The 22438-nt window shown below is 38.8% G+C and overlaps 1 protein-coding gene across 1 annotated transcript in view; it reads right to left on the reverse strand.

The window, feature by feature from the left end:
• The window catches only part of DYM (dymeclin), a 286000-nt gene that overhangs the window by 46663 nt on the left and 216899 nt on the right, over positions 1-22438 (reverse strand). The window contains exon 16 of the mRNA XM_004684007.2: positions 7299-7412. Within this exon, the coding sequence (XP_004684064.1) occupies positions 7299-7412 (114 nt within the window). The remainder of the gene's footprint in view (positions 1-7298; positions 7413-22438) is intronic.

Consider the following 22438-nt stretch of genomic DNA (forward strand, 5'->3'; position numbering starts at 1 on the left):
ACAGATAATCCACTAAGCCAAAGAAAAGAGGGAATCTGGAAACCTTTCATAATCAAATATGAGGTGGGGCGGTAGTGGCATGACAGACCTGGATAGGTTCTGACCCATTATGACATTCAAACTGCTCCCTCATAAGCGAAACGGGAGCCAGGAAAACCCCGTTGTGGGCATAGACAATGAGAACGCTGAGCTATGGCTCCTAACTCATTTCCCAGAGGACAGACTAATTTTATTTATTTCCTTCCAAACCCTAAAGAAGAAATAAGCAATTTAGGATTTCAGAGTCTGTTCTTTATGTCTCTGTTTATGCAGGAGGGTCTGAAAAAACTAATTACCTGGGATTGCCTTTCCCAGACTTCATGGAATACCAGTAAGAAGAGGATGTTTAGAGTGATATTAATACTATTTACTCTGAACAGCCAAGTTGTTTAACTCTATAGACAGATTTATCCAAAGAGTATATATTCCCACACAGGATATTACACAAATATTTTAGAAGACTATGTCAAATAACATTTGACTGAAAAATATTTTATTTGGTTGAAAGTCAATTACTATGCCATGGGCTTCCAGATCTTAATGTTTACTTGCCCAAAATTGGAAAAATAATCCTTCTACAAATCTGGTTTCAGTTCTACAAGTTAAGGGGAACTTCAAAAACTTTTGGTTTGTCTTCAGTTGACATTAGCTGGCTATTTCTCATGAGTAAGGGCTGCTGTGCTCTCACCGACTCAAAAGTTAGTTGGAAAGAACTCGGTGAATTTTAAAAAATTAAATATTTAACTTATATATTAAGAAAGAATAAATTGCTAGCCATACACTATTCCACCTTTTTAAAGAGCACTTACAAAAACAGTATTTTCAATTTGAAAAACCCTTTTTACCTCATTCTGTGTACAAAGCTATTATTACATACCCGACAATTATTTTATCAGTATATATTAGTGAACCGCCCAAAAGACTATAATGTGCTGTCATGTGGTATAACACAAATATTTTTCAACACACAGCTTGAATTTTCAATCAACTTTAGATATGGCAGTTTTCTGTGAATTAAACTCTAGAGGTTTGAAGTGATTTGTTTTATTATGAACACTCAATCCAAAAAGATGATTAAAATAATTGAGATAAGCCTTGATTATAAGCATAAACAGCCCTTTTTTGAGTAACATCTGTGGTAATAATGTGCTATCACTTAAACCAACTGAGGATGGCTCACCATCTGTGTGTAAACGTAATTTTAGTTTCTTTTCTAACACTGGGGATGGGTTTTCTTTCTTTCTTTCTCTCTTTTTCAACTTAATCATCACCCATCTATCATATGTCCTTCTTGGAACCATAGTGAGGTGGTAAACTGGAGTCAGGAGTACAATTTTTTGCTGTTTCAGAACAAAATGAACTGGCTCCATGAAGGGATTTACCCATGACTGTAGAATCCTACTCTTAAAAAAGCTAACTGGCTGGGCCCGGCCACAGATAATTAATTTCTATTTTTATAACCCTGAAAAAACACGCCTTATACTTTCATGTATATGTTACTATCTCAAATACAAGGGACAGCCTACCTGAGCAAAGTGTAACAGATGAACAACACATTAGCATTTACACGTAGGATCTGCAATCTGAAGTTCATTTTCCTTTCAGGTAAGAGCTAGAGCAAACTAAGAATTTTCTCTATGAAGAGAAGACAGGGATTTAGTCTGTTTTCCCCAGTGTCTAGAGCAGTGCCTGATGCACACTGGGAATTAGAGCTCATTAGAAGTAAAGAAGAGCAGGCCCCAAATGCTTGAATTCTAGCAAGTCCCGATTTCCTCTCCAGAGGATACAGAGGGCTTTGCAGCCACCTACTTACTCACTATGTTTTCTGAAATTCAGTGCAAGACACTGAACCACACATCATGAGTCTCACGACTCCTATTCTCCAGGAAGTTATTGTTGTGTGGCAAAGATAAGTCATTCAAACTGCTACATGTGAGGTAAAAAGAAGACAGTCTAGAAAATGTCAGTGTAAAATGGAAGGGGTGTTCAGAGGAGGGAAAGGGGTGTGCAGGTTGAGGAGTAAAAGGAAAGGGTTTACAAATGGTTACATTTAGCAAGCCTTTATTAAATGAAAGCTTCAAGTTTAGATAAGCAAAAGCAGAGGTGGGAGAAAGGACAGCATTGAGTAAGTCAAGTCAAAAACGCAGGGGAAAGAAGTGAAAGGCACGGACATAGTTCCGATGGAGTTAAGTGATGGGTGGCCGCGTCCTTTAAAGGACTCCAGACTTGTAGTTAGCAATAAAGCACTGACCTCTAAATAGTTTTTAAGGGGCAGAGAAAGTTGCTGGAGCAGTGGTCTCCAAAAAAATTTTCATGGAACGTTAGAACATAGAATTCTAGACTCTTAAGAATTATAGGACATCTTTGGAATCATCCCATGTAACTAATACAAGTTCGGAAAACACTTCTTTTTTGAACTCATACCTGTCTTGATTGATTCAACTTCTTTCCTTTGCTTTCTCCTTGCAGAGGATCAAAGTCCTTTCCTAATTTGAGTCTCTTGACAACATCTGTGCGAATGCTTGCCTCTCTGCGCACGACTCTATCTTTGTGTACAGCCTCATAAAAACCCATGCATGTGAAGGGGCTTCTCAGACTGCTTCCTTGGTTTCTTGCAGTCTTATACCACATTGCTCGGCGCCAACTCAAGCACCTTTTCCCCCTTGCACTCTTTCCCCTGCATGCAGACCCAAAGGGTGGGAACTACCCTTCCTACAATATCACCAGCAGGGACTTGGGGGCAATCGTGGCAATGTATCAGAGAAGGTAGCAGAGAAACCAGGGTCACTGTTACTCTGGTAGCATTGGTGGGCAGCTCTGTGGGCTGCAGCGGTGGTGTTGCCTGCTGCTTTTAGCAATCCTTTTGCAGACCCTTACTAAGGGTAATGCACACAGGCCAGATCGGGGTGATGTCATTTCTTGCCTCTTCCGATTTCCTGAGTCAGCAGTAGTTTTCCCTGTACGTGGCTTTCTTAATCCTTTCAAAGATTTTTGAATTCCCTCTATTAAATTCCTTTCTGTTTGAAATTGGGGGCTTTACTTTCTTGACAGGTTTAGTAGGGAACACAGAACTCACTCTGTACAGCACAAGTAGAAAGGATTTATAATCTGTGACGTAGAGGAGACTGGAGAAGAGGGAGGTGAGGATGCAGTCAGTAACAGATAACTGATTACAACTACAGTTCTCCAACCTGTTTGCATAGGACAGTCGGTAATTGGAGAGTTAACACATTTTTTTTTTTTAAAGCTTTCAATCCCTCTTGGATCATATTTTTCTTTGTAATGAATCACATCCAACTTTTGGTAATGTATGCTTCTGTCAGCATCCAGCTCTGACTGCCCTCTCTTATTATGAACTGAAAGGTGACTTCTTTGTCATTAATGAGCCATTTCTCTTAAAAATACATCCCTGGATTAACAATTTCTCCTTACTGTTTCTGTCATCTTCTAAGAGAGAAAACTGTCACTGAAATTTTATAGTTTCCTGCTTTGTAGTGAACAATATTTGTATGTGTATAGACAGAATTATACTCTTAGGAATGGAAAAGTGTTTTTTTTTTTTAAGTGTGTTCACTTATTTTTATTGAGGTGACCTAGATTTACCACACTGTGACTTAGAGGCATCACACTCCTTCCATGTATGTTACCACAACACACCCATCACCAAGGCACCAGCCTTCCACCACAGTCTATTGTGCCCCCTCCCCATGCTGCTCTCCTCTCCTCCCCAAAGTCACACAGCTGGGTTTCTCAATGAATACTTGAGACTTTACAACTGGAATGCAACTAGTTGCACATAAATGTCTTACTCTCTGCTCCTATGAGCAGGCATCAGTGACAGATCTCAATCCTGCCTGAGAATCCTTCTCCATTTGCTACACCAGCAGCCTAGTACCAACGGATCAGAGCTGCACCCAAGATGGAACCTATCTGGAGCCCTGCAGTGGCCACCAGTCTCTTACTTCAGCATCTCCAGCGACAGAGAATGCATCACTTCCCAAAGTTGCCTACCCTGTCTCTAAATAATTCCATCTGTTAGAAGTTCTTCCTTTTATGGGACTGAAATGCAGGTCCCTGTATGTAGTGTCTATGAAATGGTCTTATTCCTGAGAACTCACAAAACATGTCCAAATCTCCTTTTGTAAACAATTCTCCCAGCACTCAAAGACAAGTCTCTTCTGCCCAAATGTTGTCTCCTTATGACTAATATCAACAGTGTGCTTTCTAATCACTCCACGTTCACAATTTTGGTGATTCTCTGAACGTTTTCCAGATTGTCTTAAGGTGTAGCACCCCCAAAATGTCTCGTTCAGACGCCTCGATCCACTGAGAGCATAGTGGGCCACATCCATTGTCGGACTACACAGCAGTCAGCAGAGCAGAGCCAGGTTTCTGACCACAACAGATTCGGCCAAGCGACATCTGAAAGTTGTTCTGGAGACCACATGGACCATATCCAAATCCACTTCCATAAACAACTCTTTCAGTACTTCAAGACCAGTTCTCGACGCGGCCCTGAGACCTGTATTCTTGCCACACCAGCTCCCTGGAGCTTTTGTAATTAACATGGACTGAAGCTGTCTCCTAGGAGGCCGAAGTGCTCCCCTCTCCCACCAGACGTTCCCTCTAATTCGGTCAGCATTTCCACCGACCACCATGGCTCAAGTCCAGTCATAGCTCCCCACTTCAGCACACTTTTCCGTCCCCACTCATCTTGTTCACCCCTCATTTACCCAATCTGAGCTGCTTTGGTCTCCTTGCTTCTTCAATGTACTTGGCCTCCTTCCGGCTTAGGGCCTATCTGTCTGTGGTTGTCATTAATGCCTGGGACTCTCCTCTCCTAGGCCCACGTAGCTCTCTTACCTTTTACCTTTGCTAAATATTGCCTAGACCATTCTTCATAACTCCACAACTTTCTCCTGCCACACCCTCACCAACACTCCCGAGCCCCTTTAGCCAGCTCGTTGTTTTCCAGAGCGCTATCAAGCACTAGTACACTTCAGTCTCTTGTCAGTGGGGTGTGCGCAGGAACCTCTCCTCACTGATGTGCCCAAGCACCTGGATCGGTGGCTGTCAATGAGTAGCTGCTTGATTTATTCAGTGCTAGGGGGTGGGCTTGACCCTAATGCGTCACCTGTCTTCCTCACTATTGGTGACTACCTCAAACACAAGTCTGACCAGTCAGCCAGCCTCTCCTACACTCTTGTCCCTACTGCTTTGTGTTTTCTCTCCTCTGACCCAACCTGCTGTTCTTTCCTCACACCCCCCACGGTGACATCTTCCAACCCCACAGTGATTATTTTCTGGTCATCTGAAAACCCTGCACTGACTCTGTTCTCCCTCCCCTGTTCTCCGGGAGCCTTTGCAAGCGGAGGCAGCTCCCTCTTTCACAATGCACAGCCTTGGCCTTCGGGTCTGGAGGTAGGGTGGGGGCCTCTTTGCTTTCATTGTTTCTTGACGATGATTCCTCTGCCTCTAAAAAGCTCTGCTCCCACGAGGCTGGTAGCAGCTTCTCTTCTGAGTCGTTGTCTCCTATTGACTCTCAGGCCATTGTCCTAGACTATTTGCTGTAGTGCTTGGCTCACAGCTTTTCTTTCCACCCCAGGGTTTACCATTCCCAATGACTATGATGTCCATCCTTGGCCTCCAGCTCATTAGTTGGCTCAATCACAGACTTTCATTCACATCCCTCATCACTTCAGTCCCCTGAATCATGGCCCAATCCGGGCCATGCTATCACTGAGATCTACTTTTAACACCTTCAGTTTAAATATACTGCTTGCTAATCTCAATCACCATTATTTCCACTATGCTGATTATTTGAGCTCATCAAAACCTCCCTCCTGATGCCTCTGCACTATCTTTTTTCCTTCCATCTGCCAATAGTTTGACTTCTTTCTTGAGTTAGCTAAGATGCCAATTCCCACCACTTCCTGTGAGAAGCCACTTCAGTCTCTATGCATTATTGTGCTGATTCACATGGTTAATTCAATTCAACTTAAAATAGTGCAAGTAAAAAATACTACAATGTCTTACTTTATATAAGAATGGAAATAATAGGAATTCTCTACTCTGAAAGAACTGTCAAGATTAAAGTCAAAGCTGGAGGGTCTGGTGAACTATAATCAGTTTTTTCACTATTGCCACTTGGTGGTGCCATTTTAGCTGATAAACAGAAACCCTACCGTCTTCGCTCAGCCCTGGATTAGCCTCACTGCTATTATGTATGGTGGAATTTTCTAAGTGATTACAATGACTAATGTGCTGTTGTTTTACCAACCCTGTTGTGATAACTGAAAATATTTTCATATCCTACAAAACAGTATCTCTTAAGCATTCAGTGAGCAGTGGTTGCAGTGATAGTGCTGAAAAACACAGCCCTTCAACTTTAGAGCAGAAGTTAGTTATGATAAAACATTGAAGGCCAAACATCGTAGGAACAAGCCTTCAAAATAAATGAGAGATAATGGAAGAGAAACTAAAATGAAGTATCCAAGTAAAACTAGACTGCAATGCTATATACTCATGGACTTCCCCACCAAAACATTTTCTCTTTTCCAATGAGAAAAATCAGCTTTGAAGTATGACCTTTTATATCATGAGGTCACTTCTTGAATACATCTAACACAAATGTCAGCATTTACCCTACTTCTTCATGATATGATTCTCTTTTCATCCTCTACCTAAGCCTGTAGTATATGGGGAGTGGGGGTGGGGGAAGACTCAGAGGGGATAGCAAACAAAAACACAGGAACCAGACTGCCAGCATAGGAATGTCCCAGTTATGGCTTCACATAAGTGACTTGACCTCTTAGTCCATCAGTTTTCTCATCTGAAAAATCAGTGTAACAGCTCTACTTCCAAGGGTAAACCACACAGAACCCTAGACAGCACCAAGTAAACACCATGTTAGCTATGGTAGCGATCATCAGCATTACCTTCATCAACTTCCCATGAGCCTTTGTGATATTAATTTCACCAGGTTAGTAAAATATGGTGTTCTTTATTCACAGTCTATGAATTCCTTGCAGTACATAGAATGGATACTCATTGGGAATCCAGTGGTATGAAGATGACAAGTGATTCTTTTACTGTCCACTTTTGAGTATGTCAGACTCTCCCTTCATCACAGGTCTATGTATCAGTAGATAATAGAAAGGCAGTATTTAAGGAGTCTTTTCTGGTAAGTGGTGTAATTCTGAATAGAGCCTGCTCAGACACACCAGGTGACAGCAGTAAGCTTTGTTCACCAGGCTTACCTTCAGTCTGTCTTTGGGCAGGGCGACAACCCCTTGCTTGATGATTTCCAGGACTCGTTCCACTGACAGCTCAGCTCCAGCTTGAAGCAACCTTGAGCTGAAGAAGGTGATCACCTGGAATATAAAATGTTATTTTTTAAACCACTGGATGTTATTTTAAGATGCCTTTGTCACATGGCAGTCAAATGATCATAATTCCATTTCTCAGAGAGACCTGGCTTTTAACTCACTAGCCTCCTAAGTGCAGTCTGCTCTATATAGGCTATGAAAACTGAATCCAAGCCAACCTGTGAATATTCAGGGCTGATTATCTATTCTGTGAATTAAGGAGGCTCTTGAATTCTGCGCTTTCCTGTACTGCTTTACCTTGCATTTATATTTCACTTAGCGTGGTACCCATCACAAGATGGGAAGAGAAAGCTGAAGCTAATGTCAATATGAAACTTACTAGAAAAGGAATTGGAAGCTAATGGCCAAAATGATTTTGGAGATTATTTATTAATTTAGTTTATCCACAACACTCTTATCCTTAATCATCAGGGATAATCAACAGTAAACTTACTTTTGCCTCATTTCACGGCACACTTGGAAGTGAACTGGTTTAGAAGGAACATTGCCCAAAGTCCAATAAGTATCCATAGTGTCCAGGTTTAATATAATTAATTCCCCACAAAATAAACCAAGACTTTTTAAAAGAAGGCTTGTCCTTGAGGACAAACACATCATAAAAAAGAACACATACTATAATATTTACATTAACATTTTGTTTTATAATATGCAACAACAAAGTTGCAAAATAGATATTTCCCTTTTGTGTAAGTTTCCTTATAGGTTCTAGACATAAACATAGTTTTCTGGGACAAAAAATTGGTTGACCATATAAAGTGGCATTTTTGTAGGTAAAAACTGTTGAATATTGGCAACTTCATATGATTCAATCTAGTAACTATGCATAAAATTCTCTTCTTTGACCAAACATTTTTATAGCATAAGAACTGATCAGTTAAAAATGTATTCTAAGAAGTGAAAAATGTCAATGGAAAGGGAGAGAAAGATCTTATATATACTTGAGTTATATGGTATGTGTTTTTCTCTTTCTGACATTTACTAAAAGCGGACATTTTACTATGGATTATTTTTTGGCTTACAATGTAAGAAAATGTAGACAAGGAACAGCTCTCAAAGGTGGCTGATCATCAGAAACAGCTGCGAAGCGGCTCCATGGCCTGGCTGGAGACTTCTTACACCAGTCTCTATGAGATTTGGCCACCAGTCAGATCTCAGGCTAGAGAGATCCCAACTGTTTTAATTTCCTTTTTCTTTCTTTTTTTTTTTTTTAAGATTTATTTATGCAGACTGAACTGGGGTACAGGCCAGAGGTGCAGGGATGGTGAGAGGATTCACCAGAGACAAAGTGGGGAGCAGAACAGGCAGATCTACGAAGTACACTACTGAGGGGAAAGCAGTTGGGTCAGGAGAGGTCTCCTGTGCCATGTGGGTCAGCTCCCTGGCCAGGGATCGAACTCATGCAGAAGTGGCTTTAGCTTTTTAGTGCTGTGCTTTAACCTGCTGCACCACCAGGGGGGCCAATTTCCCTTTTCTTTTACTGAGGTAATATTATCTGTATAGGACCCAGGAGTACATTTTCTCATCTCAGTGACTATACATCACCATGTTTACTAACAAATGTCCAGTCATCTCCACCATCAACCAATGCTGACCAACTTCCTCCCTTACTTTCTGGTAACTACCACTTTGTTTCCAGAGTCTAAGGGTTTGTTTTGCTTTGTTCATTTCTTTCTTTCTTTAGACTGCACAAATGAGTATAATAGTACAGTACTTGTTTTTCTTTTGTTGACGGATTTCACTTAGCACAACCCCTCAAAGTCTATACATGCTATTGCAAATGGCAAGATTTCATTTTTTAAAGACTGAGTGTAATATCTATAGTGTATACATCCCATGTGTATACACTAACATGTGGGTTGCTACTGTATCTGAGTCTCTGTGAATAGTGCAATGAACACAGGGGTACTTGTATCTTTTTGAATTAGTGTTTTCCTAGTTTTCAGTTAAATACCCAGAGGTGGGATTACTAGATTATAAGGTTGTTCTAGTTTTAACTTTTTTAATTTTCCACAGTGGCTGTATCAACTGACAGCCTCACAACAGTACACAGGGTTGTCAGTTGCATTTCCTTAATAAGTGACACAGAGCATCTTTTCATGCATCTATTGGTCATCTGTGGTTTTCTTTGGTGAAGTGCCTATTTACATCCTTTGCCCATTTAACTGAGTCATGTGTTTCTCTGTTGTTAAACAAATTGTTTGTATATTTTGGATATTAATCCCTTGTCTGATATATGGTTTGCACATATTTCCTCCCATTCGATAAATTCTATTTTTATTTTAATATGGTTTCTTTGACTTTGCAGCAGCTTTTTAGTTTGATGTAGTCCCCTCTAAGTATACTTTCTTTAGTAATTTTTTTTTTATGGTACATGCCTACAAGCAAAAAAGGGAGGGTATACTTACAAAGTATATTTTTATAAATTATGTAACATATACTATAGCATTAATTATTTACATAAATATGCACACATACACTCTATGAAAGGAGATGAAAAACTAGATTTTAAAAATAGCTAGATACAAAACACTTTTTTATATTTATCAAAATACCATTAAAAATAATCTGAGTAATTTTTATACTGCACAAATCAAACTTTGCTCATCACAAAGGCTTCACATATTCATCAGCAAATTCAATATGGCTCACAGTAAGATGTATTGTTTATTATGGTAGATTTAAGTCCATAATACAAATAGCTTTCTTGATAACTTTTATGGATGCATTTCTTGTGAGGTTTGACTAGTTCATCATGATGTTTATCTTGTAATATAGCATTTATTCTAGAAGAAAGGGCCTAACAGTTCATTGTGTGCTTTGCAGGAGTGTGTGTGTGTGTTTTAAAAATTGAAGGTATTAAAGTCTATCAATGTCATTTTTCCAATAGTGGTCACTTCATGTGTCACATTTAGTTAAAGTATGTACAGAGATTTTTAGACATAATGCTACTCCAAGCTTAGTAGACTACAGTGAAGAATATGTCTTATATGCATTGGGAAGCCAAGAGTTCATGTAACTTGCTTACTGTGATAACTGTCTCATTGCTATAGTCTGGAAACAAACTCACAGTATCTCAGAGATATGCCTGCGTATACTTATAGTATATATAAGTATATAGCATATCTAACTAATCTTATAGTATATATGTATTATATATACTTACTATATATACTATGCATACTTATTTATACTGTAAGTACACTCTATGCATATAGTATAGACATATGCTTATAGTATGTCTATAGCATATATGTCTATGTCTATAGTATAGATACATAGTATATAAGCATCTACTACAATTATCAGTATATTTATGTATATGTACTCGCATATACTATAGGTATATATATATATATATATAATTATAATATTGTATTGCCTACAATTCTTTAATTTGTGGTTCTTTTGCAGGAACCATACTATTGCTCCATTTTGTGAGGGGTTATTGTATTGAATCTAGATATTATAATCATGACTCATATACATTAAAATAAACTTAAAATGAATGAAAAGGTGAAATGTCAAGTCCTTAAGTCAAGAACCAACTACTATCCTTTCCATCATAATAGCTGGGATACTGCGGCTGTCACACGGACCCCGGCAGGCAATCTATGTCAATACTAGGAATCAGTAAAATGAAATCTCTAGATGAATAAATGATAGTTCTAGTATTTTTGTGTCATGCTTTTATGAAGTGTCAGTGCAACCACGGGGGTAAGTGCTAAATGAACATAGGGTACTTACACCTACTTCTTGAAGTTGCTGATAGAGGTAACAAAATGCATAGAATTGAAGAATATTATAGAACACTCTAAGTGGAACATCCAATATTCAAATGCTCAGATACTGCAAACCAGTATGTGAGAGTAGTTATATGTCACATTATCAAAGAACTAAGTAACGCAGAAGGGAAAGTTAAATTATATGTCTTAAAGGAAGGGGACAAAAACCTACAGCATGCATATTACGGACCATGTGTTCTACACCTATGATTTAATTCTCACAACAATCCTCTGGGGCTGACAGGAGCACTGTCCTTCAGATGGGCCAACAGGCTCAGCCAGGGACAGGCTTGACCCAGGCTAGCCAGAGCAGTGTCAGAAGCAGGCCTGGGCCTTGGCTTTGGCTGTTTCTTTCTACTTGATCACATATCGTCTCCTTTTTGCCTCCACCAATTCTTTTTTTTTTTTTTTTTTAAGATTTATTTATTTGTGCATACAGAACTGGGGTACAGGCCAGAGGCTTAGGGGCGGCGAGAGGCTTCACCAGAGACAGAGTGGGGAACAGAACAGGCAGATCAACGAAGTACACTGCTGAGGGGAGCAGCGGGCGGGTCAGGAGAGGTCTGCCGCGCCATGTGGGTCACCTCCGGGGCAGGTGGGAATCGAACTCATGAGGAAGCGGCTTAAGCTTCGTAGTGCAGTGCTTTAACTCGCTGTGCCACCAGGGAGGGTCTCCACCAATTCTTAACGCAACAAAAGGTTTGGTTTCCCTTATAGACAATATTTGAATGTAGACAAATTTGAAATAAAAGGTGCTAAGTTGTTTAGCCAAAAATTTCAGCTAGAATTGGGCTACAGAACTAGCAAAGAATATGGAAAACTCCATTTGAAGATATAAAAATGTATTTCCCACCACTACCAGGTTAAAATTTTGCACACAATTTAGCGATGATGAATTTAACAGTTACAACGCTCTTATCAAATATCCATAGCAACCATTAAATTGTTAAAATAGATCAACTTTCCTCCTCTGAAAGCATCTGCAATAAGAAGACATGGCTAATATTAGAAACAGTTTAAAGTTAAACCTTTGGCTAAAATAGGAATCAACAATGCATTAGTGTAACTCAAAGCAACCTTTCAAAGAAGGTACTTTCCCACCGTAGGTGTTTACAGCCTTCCTCCATCTACCTTATTAGACTGCAAGTCATGAAATCTAAGTATAGCACATTACCTCCAATTATGCTATTAGTTTTGAACAGTAAATTGTCCAATGTCACATTCTGATTAATCAGTTGTACCATTTGAGTAATACTAAAATCTCATTTAACCAAATGTCATGAAACCAGTGAGTGATCATCAGGTCACAGATTTATAGAAAGGAGAAGCTTTTGTGGGGTAGATGAGGGTTAAAAATAAATAAGTATGTGTCAGACAGGCAGACATTCGTGCTTGTTAAGTGGCCAATTTCTCAAGAGTTAAAGTAGGAGACTGAGCTTTTTATTTTTAAAGACAATGATAAACATACTTTTAAAGGAAAAAAAGTGTATTTTATTCACTGATTTTTGTTTTTTCTTCAAGTTATTGTTTTAATCAATGTATATATTGACAACCTCTTCAACAGAAGAGCTATCTAGAGGATTTACAAAAGAAGCAAAGGATTATTTTCTGTCTGAAGATGCAATGTAATTAAGGGACAAGAAACAGATGAAACATGCATAATGAAATAAGTGAGACATCAAGTGTGTAGACTATGTACTGCTCCAAGTGAGAAGGCCTGTCTAGGGTCTGCTTCTGATAGTCATCAGCAATGGGATGTAAAGACACTCATTCTTCTGTGGCATCAGGCAGTGTTTTAGAGAACTCAGTAGGTGCCAGTGCGCTTGGCGTTATGACATTTTTCTCTTTCTAATTTATTGGATGCAAATTCTTTATAACTTAGGCAAGTTATTTAACTCCCCTAGCTCCTGAGCTCCTGATCTATAAATGAATGAGACTACAGTGCCTGCCTCATGGAGTTGTTATTAGAATGAAGTAACATCTTCACGGTGCAAAGAACGATGCCCAGCACACAGCAAGGGCTCACAAGCTGCCATTCACTATTATTGTCAATCATTATTGCTTGGTGTTAGCATCTTTGTTTATGAAATGAGAAGACAGCCCTATTACCACATAGAAAGTAAAAATAATATGTGTCTTTTAAGGATAAAACTCATGTTACTAACAACAAAGAAATGATACTGGGTAGAATGCCTTTCAAAAATTATGCAATTATCATTTTCAGAAACATCAAACTGAATACCAGGTTAAGAAGGCTTTCATAGTTTTTAAAACTGTTGTTACGAAAGAATGCTCTATTGTGACAAATGCTATTCTGTAGGTATTGAGATATACGGCACATGATTTTTCTTCCTTAGCCTGTTAATTTTTGAAGTCAGGAGAAAAAAGACAAATACCAGATGTTTTCAGTTATATGTGGAATATAGAGGGGAATAAAGCAAAGGATGAGACGGAAACAAACCCTCAAAGTCTGACTGCAGAGCTGAAGCTACTGGAGGGGACCCACGAGGGTGCAGGGCAGGGTACATGTGGGGGGTCCAGTGAACTGTGGCAGAGGACATGGGTGCCTTAATGGTAGATGTGGCGGTGGTGTGGTGATGCACAGCTGATGGTGTGGTCCTACACCTCTGGACCATATACAGTGTTGAAAATCAGCATTACCCCATTGAAAAAAGCCCATAGTTTACATTAGGGTTCACTCTTGGTGTTGCACATTTTATGAGCTTTGACAAGTGTTATTATCTTTTAAAATAGTTTTATTAAATTGGTATTGTTGTCTCATTAAAAATAAAATAAATTAAAGGAATATTTTTCTATTAGCCTGCAGAGATTCTCTTTGGCGAACTGTCAATTCATTTGTTTATTAACTGCCCATTTAATAACTGAGTTATTGTTTTCCTACTGTTGTACTCTAAATGTTTTTTTTTTTAATTTTTTTCTTGTGTGGCATTTTATTTTATTTTAAGATTTATCTTATTTATTTATGCCTATAAAAGCTGGGGTTTAGGCCAGAGGTGTGGAGAGTGAGAGTATTAACTAGAGACAGAGTGGGGAGCAGAACAGGCAGATCTACACTGAACAGCAGAAATACACTGCTGAGGGGAGCAGCGAGGAGACAGAAGTCGCTGCGCCGTGTGGGTGAGCTACACGGATCAAACCAGGGATTGAACTCAAGCCGCAGTGGCTGGTGATAGCTTCACAGTAGTGGGACTTAACCCTTGCACCATCAGGGAGGCCCCTGTGTAAGTTTTTTAATTTGAGGAAATTCCAACTGCTTATTTTTGTTTTTATTTCCCTTGTCTGAGGGTTTGATCTCAAAAGATCTTTATTGTTGATGCCATAAAATGAATAGCCAATGTTTTCTCCCATATATTTTGTTGCATGGCTTTTATCTAAGTCCATAATCCGTGAGAATTAATTTTTATGCATGGCATTTGTCCTCCAACTTTATTCTTGTACATGTGGCTGTACAGTTTCCCTAGCATTTTTTTTTAATAAAAGAATGCTCCCCCATTGTATGGTTATTACTCCTTTATCATGAATTTATTGATATTATACCTGGTTTATTCACAGGCTTCTGAAACTGTCCCATTGATGTTCAAACATCACATTGTTTTAATTACTGTTGCTTAAAGCTTAAAGTCAGGTAACATGATGCCTCTGTTTCTCTCCTTTTTTCTCAAGATTGCTTTTACTACTTGAGGCTTTTTATGGTTCTATATAAATTTCAGTACTTTTTGTTCAATTTCTTCCAAGAATTTTGTTAACTTTTTTTTTTTAAAAGATTTATTTATTTATTCAGGGCCCTCCCTGGTGGCGCAGCGGGTTAAAGCACAGCACTGAGAATCTGAAGCCACTTCCGCATGAGTTCGATTCCCGCCTGCCCCGGAGGAGACCACATGGCGAGCCAGACCTCTCCTGACCCGCCCACTGCTTCTCTCAGCAGTGTACTTCGTCGATCTGCCTGTTCTGCTCCCCACTCTGTCTCTGGTGAAGCCTCTCACCGCCCCTGAGCCTCTGGCCTGTACCCCAGCTCTGTATGCACAAATAAATAAATAAATCTTTAAAAAAAAAAATAAAAAAAAAAAAAGATTTATTTATTTATTCATACAGAACTGGGGTACAGGCCAGAGATGCGGAGGGTGAGAGGATTCACCAGAGACAGAGCGGGGAGCAGAACAGGCAGATCAACAAAGTACACTGCTGAGGGGAGCAGCGGGCGGGTCAGGAGAGGTCTGCCATGCCATGTGGATCTCCTCCTGAGCCGGCAGGTGGGAATCGAACTCATGCGGAAGTGGCTAAAGCTTCTTAGTGCTGTGCTTTAACCCGCTGCGCCACCAGGGAGGGCCCAGAATTTTGTTAACATTTTAATGAGACTTATGCTAAGCTTATATATCACTCTTGGTGGAACAGCCATTTTGACTACATGAATACTCTCCATCCATAAATATAAAATGTCCTATCTCGTTACATCTTCACCTATATCCTTTAATAACATCTTGCAACTTTTATTGCTATGCCCTTCACTTCCTTGGTTAGGTTAATTCTTAGGTATTTCATTGTTTTTGAGACAACTGTGAATTAACGTTTTTCTTTTATTTCTCTCAGAAAATGCAACTGATTATTGTGTTAATTTTGTAACCTAGCATTATGCTGTTTTCATTTATTCTATATAGCATCTAGCAGTTTTCTGATTTAGTTTGCAGGGTTTTCTATATTTAATATCGTATTCCTGCAAATTATAATAGTTTCACTTCTTGTTTTCCAACCTGGATCCTTTTTGATTCATTCTGATGTCTAACTGCAATGCCTAAAACCTGTAACATTGTAAATTAAACAGTGAAGACATTGGGCATCCTTGTCTTATTCCTGAATGTCTTTATGAAAAATCTCCATCTCAATTCCCTGTAAGCTAACAATAAGAGTAGATTCATCGTCTCCTCTACCAGCACCAGTCAAGGTTAACTTCATGAAAGAAGCAATAGCAAAGACTTGCGGAAGCCCACATTTCAGGGACATTTGGGGAGGGAAGTGGAAGGTAAAATGCTGAAAGAGGCAAAAAGTAAAGATGTTATTTATATCTTGATCATGATATTCTTTTCAAAATATGTAAAAAGAGTTAAACATGTTTTGAATGGATTTCCAGTGTGCCAGCACTATTTGGATGCAGTATTCTACAGAAAGTTGTTGGAAAATCTGGCTATTTGGAATCTTAGTCAGGCTTATACAGTGAATGTTGAAAACACGGAATTCATCATATGACCTGGATTCAAGGCCTGGCTGAGTTGCTTAATGACCTTAATTCCACCATTTCCTCTCTCTAGTTCTGGTTTAAGGGTCCAATAAGATAGTGCATATGTAAATAAACCAGCAATAACAAAAGAACTACGCAAATACATAGTCATTATCTAAGACAGTGATTTTTAGTTTGTAATTGGTGTTCATATCATTTGGGAAAGCTCTCAGCATTTTGGTTTTCTTACTGTAAAGTGGGATAATAATAGTTTCTGGTTTTAGAAGAATAAAAACAGTAACAATTAGTACTCAGCTTCTTAGCACTGAGTAGGTATTCAAAATCTTTACTTATTTCTCAGTTTAAAGAACTACACAATAGCACATGTCCACTTATTTACCCTCAGAATGCAGTTTTCACAAATATATTGAAAACTATTACCTTGGCTCAATATTCTGACAAGGACAAGAAAGTGAGTATGGAACATTCTGTTTGTACTTCCACGGTATATGGTGGGGGTTTTTCTATTTCCTCACCTTCACTCTGCATTATGCTTCTTCTGAAGGACAGTAAGTTTCAACTGGATGTAACTTTAACACTTTGCATGGTCCCTGTGGGATGTCAGCAACCTGTCTATTAAGAAGGACCCTCGTTTTCACTCTTGGTAGAACAAAGACTGGTTTGTCACTGTTATAAGTGAACACACACCTCTGTCCTTCCAGCTTGGCTGGCCCAGTCTCTCCTTATCCCTTACAGAAAGATGATGTTGCTGCGGGCATTTTTACATTTCCCTATAATCTGAGTAAGAAGTCACAGTTCTACACTATATAGAGTTTCAGTTGAGTAACCAAGCTCCAACAGTGTACTGCTGCTAACAATCTTTACCTCCCACATGTACAGTAAGAAGAGCCAGGCAGGATTTAGGTTTATCTTTGTAGTTGAAGAGCCAGGCAGGATTTAGGTTTATCTTTGTAGTTGGATTGGGTTTTTCACTAGTGCTTTGCTGCATTCAGTTCCTCAATGACAGTGAGGAGGCTCTGGTATAGACTGGAGTCCCCTGCTCCCAGCCCAGAGGGATTCCCTTGCCCACTGGTCCTGGCAGTAATTCCAGCATCAAGGTGTAAAGTTGTAGAATCACTACCTTTCTACTCTTTTGCATCTCAGCTGGTACTTCTCAGGTTTGGTCACACAGAGAAAGCAACTTGGATGATCAGTACAGAAATGTTGGAATGTCTAGTCTCTTGAACAGCTTATCTTTTTTATACCTATAACGCTTTTTTTAATCTCTTCTAGCTTCTCAGCTAGAAGATGTCTAAAGAGGTGTCTCAAAAGACTGTATACAGTCACATGGTCTTGAGGGTCCAGTCTTGACAAACTATTACCTTGGGTTTTGTGGTAATCAGAAGCACATGGAGAAGCCAGATACTGAGAATTCTCCATGTGTTCCTGGACAGGTAGATTTGTTCTAGCTGACTAAATTCAGCATTCTAGCTAGGGGTTGCTGCCACCACTGGCTTCTGACCTCCACAATCGCTGGAAGTAATCTTGAAGGAGAAAGTATACAGTGGGGTCTCCAGGTCTGCGGATACGATCTGATGTTTTCAGGTAGTGAACAGGCAAAACAATGAGAAATGATCAGAATATTTAGGATGGATTACAAACTGCTTGGATTGGACTCCTGAGTGTCTGATATCCTGAAAGTGTGACATTGGACAAATGCAATCATATTAAGCTGGCTTCTTTATCTATAAATTGAACTGTTGACATATACTCAATAGGCATGTTTTTTTTTTTTAACAAAGATCAAGTGAAATAATGTATGTAAATACTTAGCAAGCAGCAATAAAGGCAAGCAATATGATGATGATGATGATAAAATGAATTGAAAAGGGGTCAAAGATTTTTAATGTGATTTAAATAAACAATTAAAGCAAAATAATCCAAATGATATGCTATAACAAACATGATGATCTATTACAATTATGATGACTGGAGGAAGAAAACCCTGAGTTAATTTTTGATCAGAAACTCAGAAAATACTGGCCTCATGAAGAAAGGATGTCAGAAAACATGTCCAACCCAAAGTACTCAAGTGTAGATTACCTGACACATGCTGTGCTAAACTCAGGTGACTATCTTTCAAAGGAAAAAAGACGAAAGATACAAAAGAACAAAGAAAGAAATTGGAATCAAAGATCCAGAGAAAGGTAAAAGTTATGCTAGAAGAAATAATGGCTTGCCACAGGGAAGACTAAAATGATTAGAATGATGACAAATATGATTAGAAATGTGCAGATTGAAAAAGGACAGACTGTATAGTTCAGAGACACAAAGATCTCAGTAAATCTTCGAAAGTCAAAAGTATTTCCCACCCTGAAACTTATAAGGGATACATTTAAAATCAACACAAGAAAATATTGTTTTCTGATTGCTATACCCATTCTAGGGTGACATTGTTGGCCCTAATTAGACATCAAGAGACTCAAGACTACAATAGGCCACACTTGGCATCAGATTAATTTAAAAAGATAAAAAGACAGGAAAAGAGATGTCAACAGCCAGCCGTAAGCTTCTGTTTTCCCTGGGAATCTTTACAGGAGTCTCAAGGCCAGTCTCTAGACCTTCAAACAACAGCCGAGATGTGAGAGAATGAGAGTACCATGGGCGGATGCAATAGTCACCCTCTCTTAGAAGCTGTGTTCCAATAGAAACCAGGACCCTGAGACACCCCAGCCTCTGGGTCTCTATGTCTAAAAGGACATGTCTAGTTAGTAATTTCTTTACTCAGGCAAATGCAAAGCAATAGCTTCCCACCATTTATTACTTATTTAATAACTAATGTTTATTTAGTATTTTCAGCCCAGACTTGATTTACCAATCATGTGACATTTTATCATACCACCGTTACCTAGTAACATAGCTGACATTCTACCTTCAGATTTCCAGGAAGCAGAGCTAAAAGCAGATTTAACCCAACATCAATTTCTAATGTGAAAAAGGCTTTGTTAAACCTTTACTCACAAGCATGATGAATCTCAAACTCAATATTTTATTCTGAAAAAAGACACTAACAAGAAATCAGAAATGAATTTGGACAAATTCATGAATTGGCTGGCTAGGTAGGACTTTTTAGAAATAAGTGAAATGCTAACTTATAAAAATAGCTTTCAATTTCTTTTCAACGTGGTGACCCTGAAGATTGCTATTTGGAAAGCATTAAGAGGTATGGATAAAAGCTCAGTCTTTTCTATCCAGAAACTCTCCTTTCTGGATAGTTTCTTTGAGAGCTGGAATCAGAGGAGGACTACATTCCTGGTGAGACTCCCCTAGGAGAATCCTTCTTTTGCTATTAAGATAAAGATTCTTCAATGCCTGATGTTTTCTTACCAAACCATACAACCATTAATTCCTGTACTAAAATCTACATTCTACCTGCTGTCAAATAAGTGTTTACCCCACAAAACAAGACAGGGGTTACTCTGTAATGGATGTCCTTTGGGCAATCATTTGTTTCATGATCTTGTTAACAGTATTTGTCATCTCTAAAAAGAAGGGGATATACCAATTAAACTCAGAGTTTAGGATACAGGGCTAGAGAAGAAATACTTGAGAAGCGGCTTGAGGATGCTTTCACACATTTTAAATATCAACACATCTGCATGGGATTACTGCTTCACCATGGTGAGAATAGTCAAGTCTAACTCTACAAAACAAACTTGCTCATTTGAAATCATGCTTCTGCTTTATTCTTATTGCAATGCTAACTGTATCAACTGCCCCAATTCGGATCATGAAATCCAAGAATACTAACAGCAACTTAAGAAAATGAGAAGTGAGCTTGGCAAAATATTTCACTGCATCAAACTGAAGCAGCTTAAGGATGCCACAAAGCCCACAAAGACACCTGTTAAACTGATAGTAAAGAGTTTTCATTTTTCACCCGCAACCACTACATAGCAGTGATATGGACAAACCAACAAAGAGATCTGCAAAATTACAAATAGTTGGAGTTACATTCATTCTAAAGTATTCAGCACTTGATAGATCCTGTGTATTAAAAGTCTGGAGGAAGAGGCTGGTTACAGACCAACGTTGATTTCAATGAAGTACCTAAGAAGTACACAAGACTGCTGGAACAAACAAGAACTTAACCTACAACAGTAAGCTGGCTTATGAGAATGGAGAGAGGCTTTCTTAAACATGCTCAGAGTCCAGGGCTACATCTTTGTATTGCTTCCATCCTGAATCAAAATAAGGAGGTTTTGTTTTAGTGGCTGCTCTCACTCCCCCACCCCTTCCCCCAGCTTTACCTAGACTTTCTCCACCTCAGCTTTTAACACTTTGGTAGATAAACTTACCAATCCAGGCAGCAGCCTGGAGGACTCTTCATCTGAGGACTCTGACCAGTCCATGAAAAAAGACTTAGTGACACTACAATTAGGGGCTCAAAAAAAAAAAAAAATGGCCATCTGACTGCTAGGAGTTTCACAGAGAGGAAAAAGCAGGAGACAGCAGGACTATCAGATATTTAATAATTCTGAGCCTGAGACTGTAGATTCAAATGCCCAACAAATCATGAAATTTCAGAAAATACAGACAAAGAGATCAGAATAGTTTCCATAGATAATAAGTCCTATCTACTAGAAAAAAGCAAAAACAGTTCCAGGCACATGTAATTAAAAAAAATTTTTTTTAATCTATCTTATATAAGCTCTTTTCCCAAAAAGTTACTGTAAAATATACTCCATCAACATGGAACAGTCAGTCAAGGCAGAGGAAGACACAGGAGCCAAAATCAACTGAAGGAGGTAAGTGAAAGAAATTCACAGGAAGATGTGACAGCTGGGCAGGAAAACCAGAGCAAGCCTGTGGTGGTGGTGGCAGGCCTAGCATCTAGAACATACAAAGAATTTGCACAAAAACACATAACTCAATAGGAAAAATATTAAAAAAATAGAAAAAGCACCAAAAGACTTGAAGAGCTTCATAAAAGAGAAAATCAAATGGGAAAACAAAACAAACAAAAAACACCCATGAAAAATGCTTATCCGCAGTTAATCAAGGACTTGTAAATTAAGATTACAATGAGATGCCATTACAAACTGTCACTGTGAAGGATGTGAAGCAACAGGAATTCTCAGATAGAGAAGTGGCTGCACTTCATGGAAATCAGTGTGTTATACACAGGACCCAGCAATTCCACTATTCTGCTGTGAGTGGACAATATAGGAAGCTCACTACTTGAGCTTCTTTATGACTTAAGATCAATTTACACGTAGGTGAAATTACTTATTGAATGTACCTCCAATATAAGAATACAAGGATAAGGATCTTAGCTCGACAATTTCCTTTTATGTCTAGCAGTCTGAATCAGATTAGCTACTCTAGAAATATTTTTGGAATCAAATTGAATGAGAAAACACTAAGATAACAGTACAAAATTTATCAAAAAGCATTTTATTCTTAAAAATATTTATTTTATTTATGCATAGAAGAAGAACTGAGGTATGGGCCTAAAGTGTGGCAGTTGAGAAGATTTACCAGAGACCAAGTGAGCAGCAGATCAGGCAGATTTACTGAAATACCCTGCTAAGGGAAGCAGCAGGCGAGACAGGAGAGGTCTGTTGAGCCATATGAGGGTCAGTGCCCTGTCCAGGGATGGAATCAGTGATAGTGCTGAAACTTAACCCCTATGCCATCAGGGAGGCTCCCAAAAAGCATTTTAAAAAAGATAGGAAACAGAAAGTTCACAGATCTGTGAAAAATGTTTCACATCATAGTAATGAAAGAACCAAAAATATCATTTTAATATAAAAAGACATATTAAAATAATTACAATACTCAAAGCTGCAAGAGTACAGACAGATGCTCTCTTAGCTAGTTCATGGGAGTATATGATGATGTGCATATACCTAAGTTAAAATGTTTCTTTGGCAGCATGAGTTGAATCCTGAGAGTATGGTATCCTCTGACAGTGACAACCAGTACAATTTCAG

The sequence above is a fragment of the Condylura cristata genome, unplaced genomic scaffold (assembly GCF_000260355.1).
Source record: "Condylura cristata isolate star-nosed mole 26May11 unplaced genomic scaffold, ConCri1.0 scaffold00016, whole genome shotgun sequence".
Taxonomy (NCBI): domain Eukaryota; kingdom Metazoa; phylum Chordata; class Mammalia; order Eulipotyphla; family Talpidae; genus Condylura; species Condylura cristata.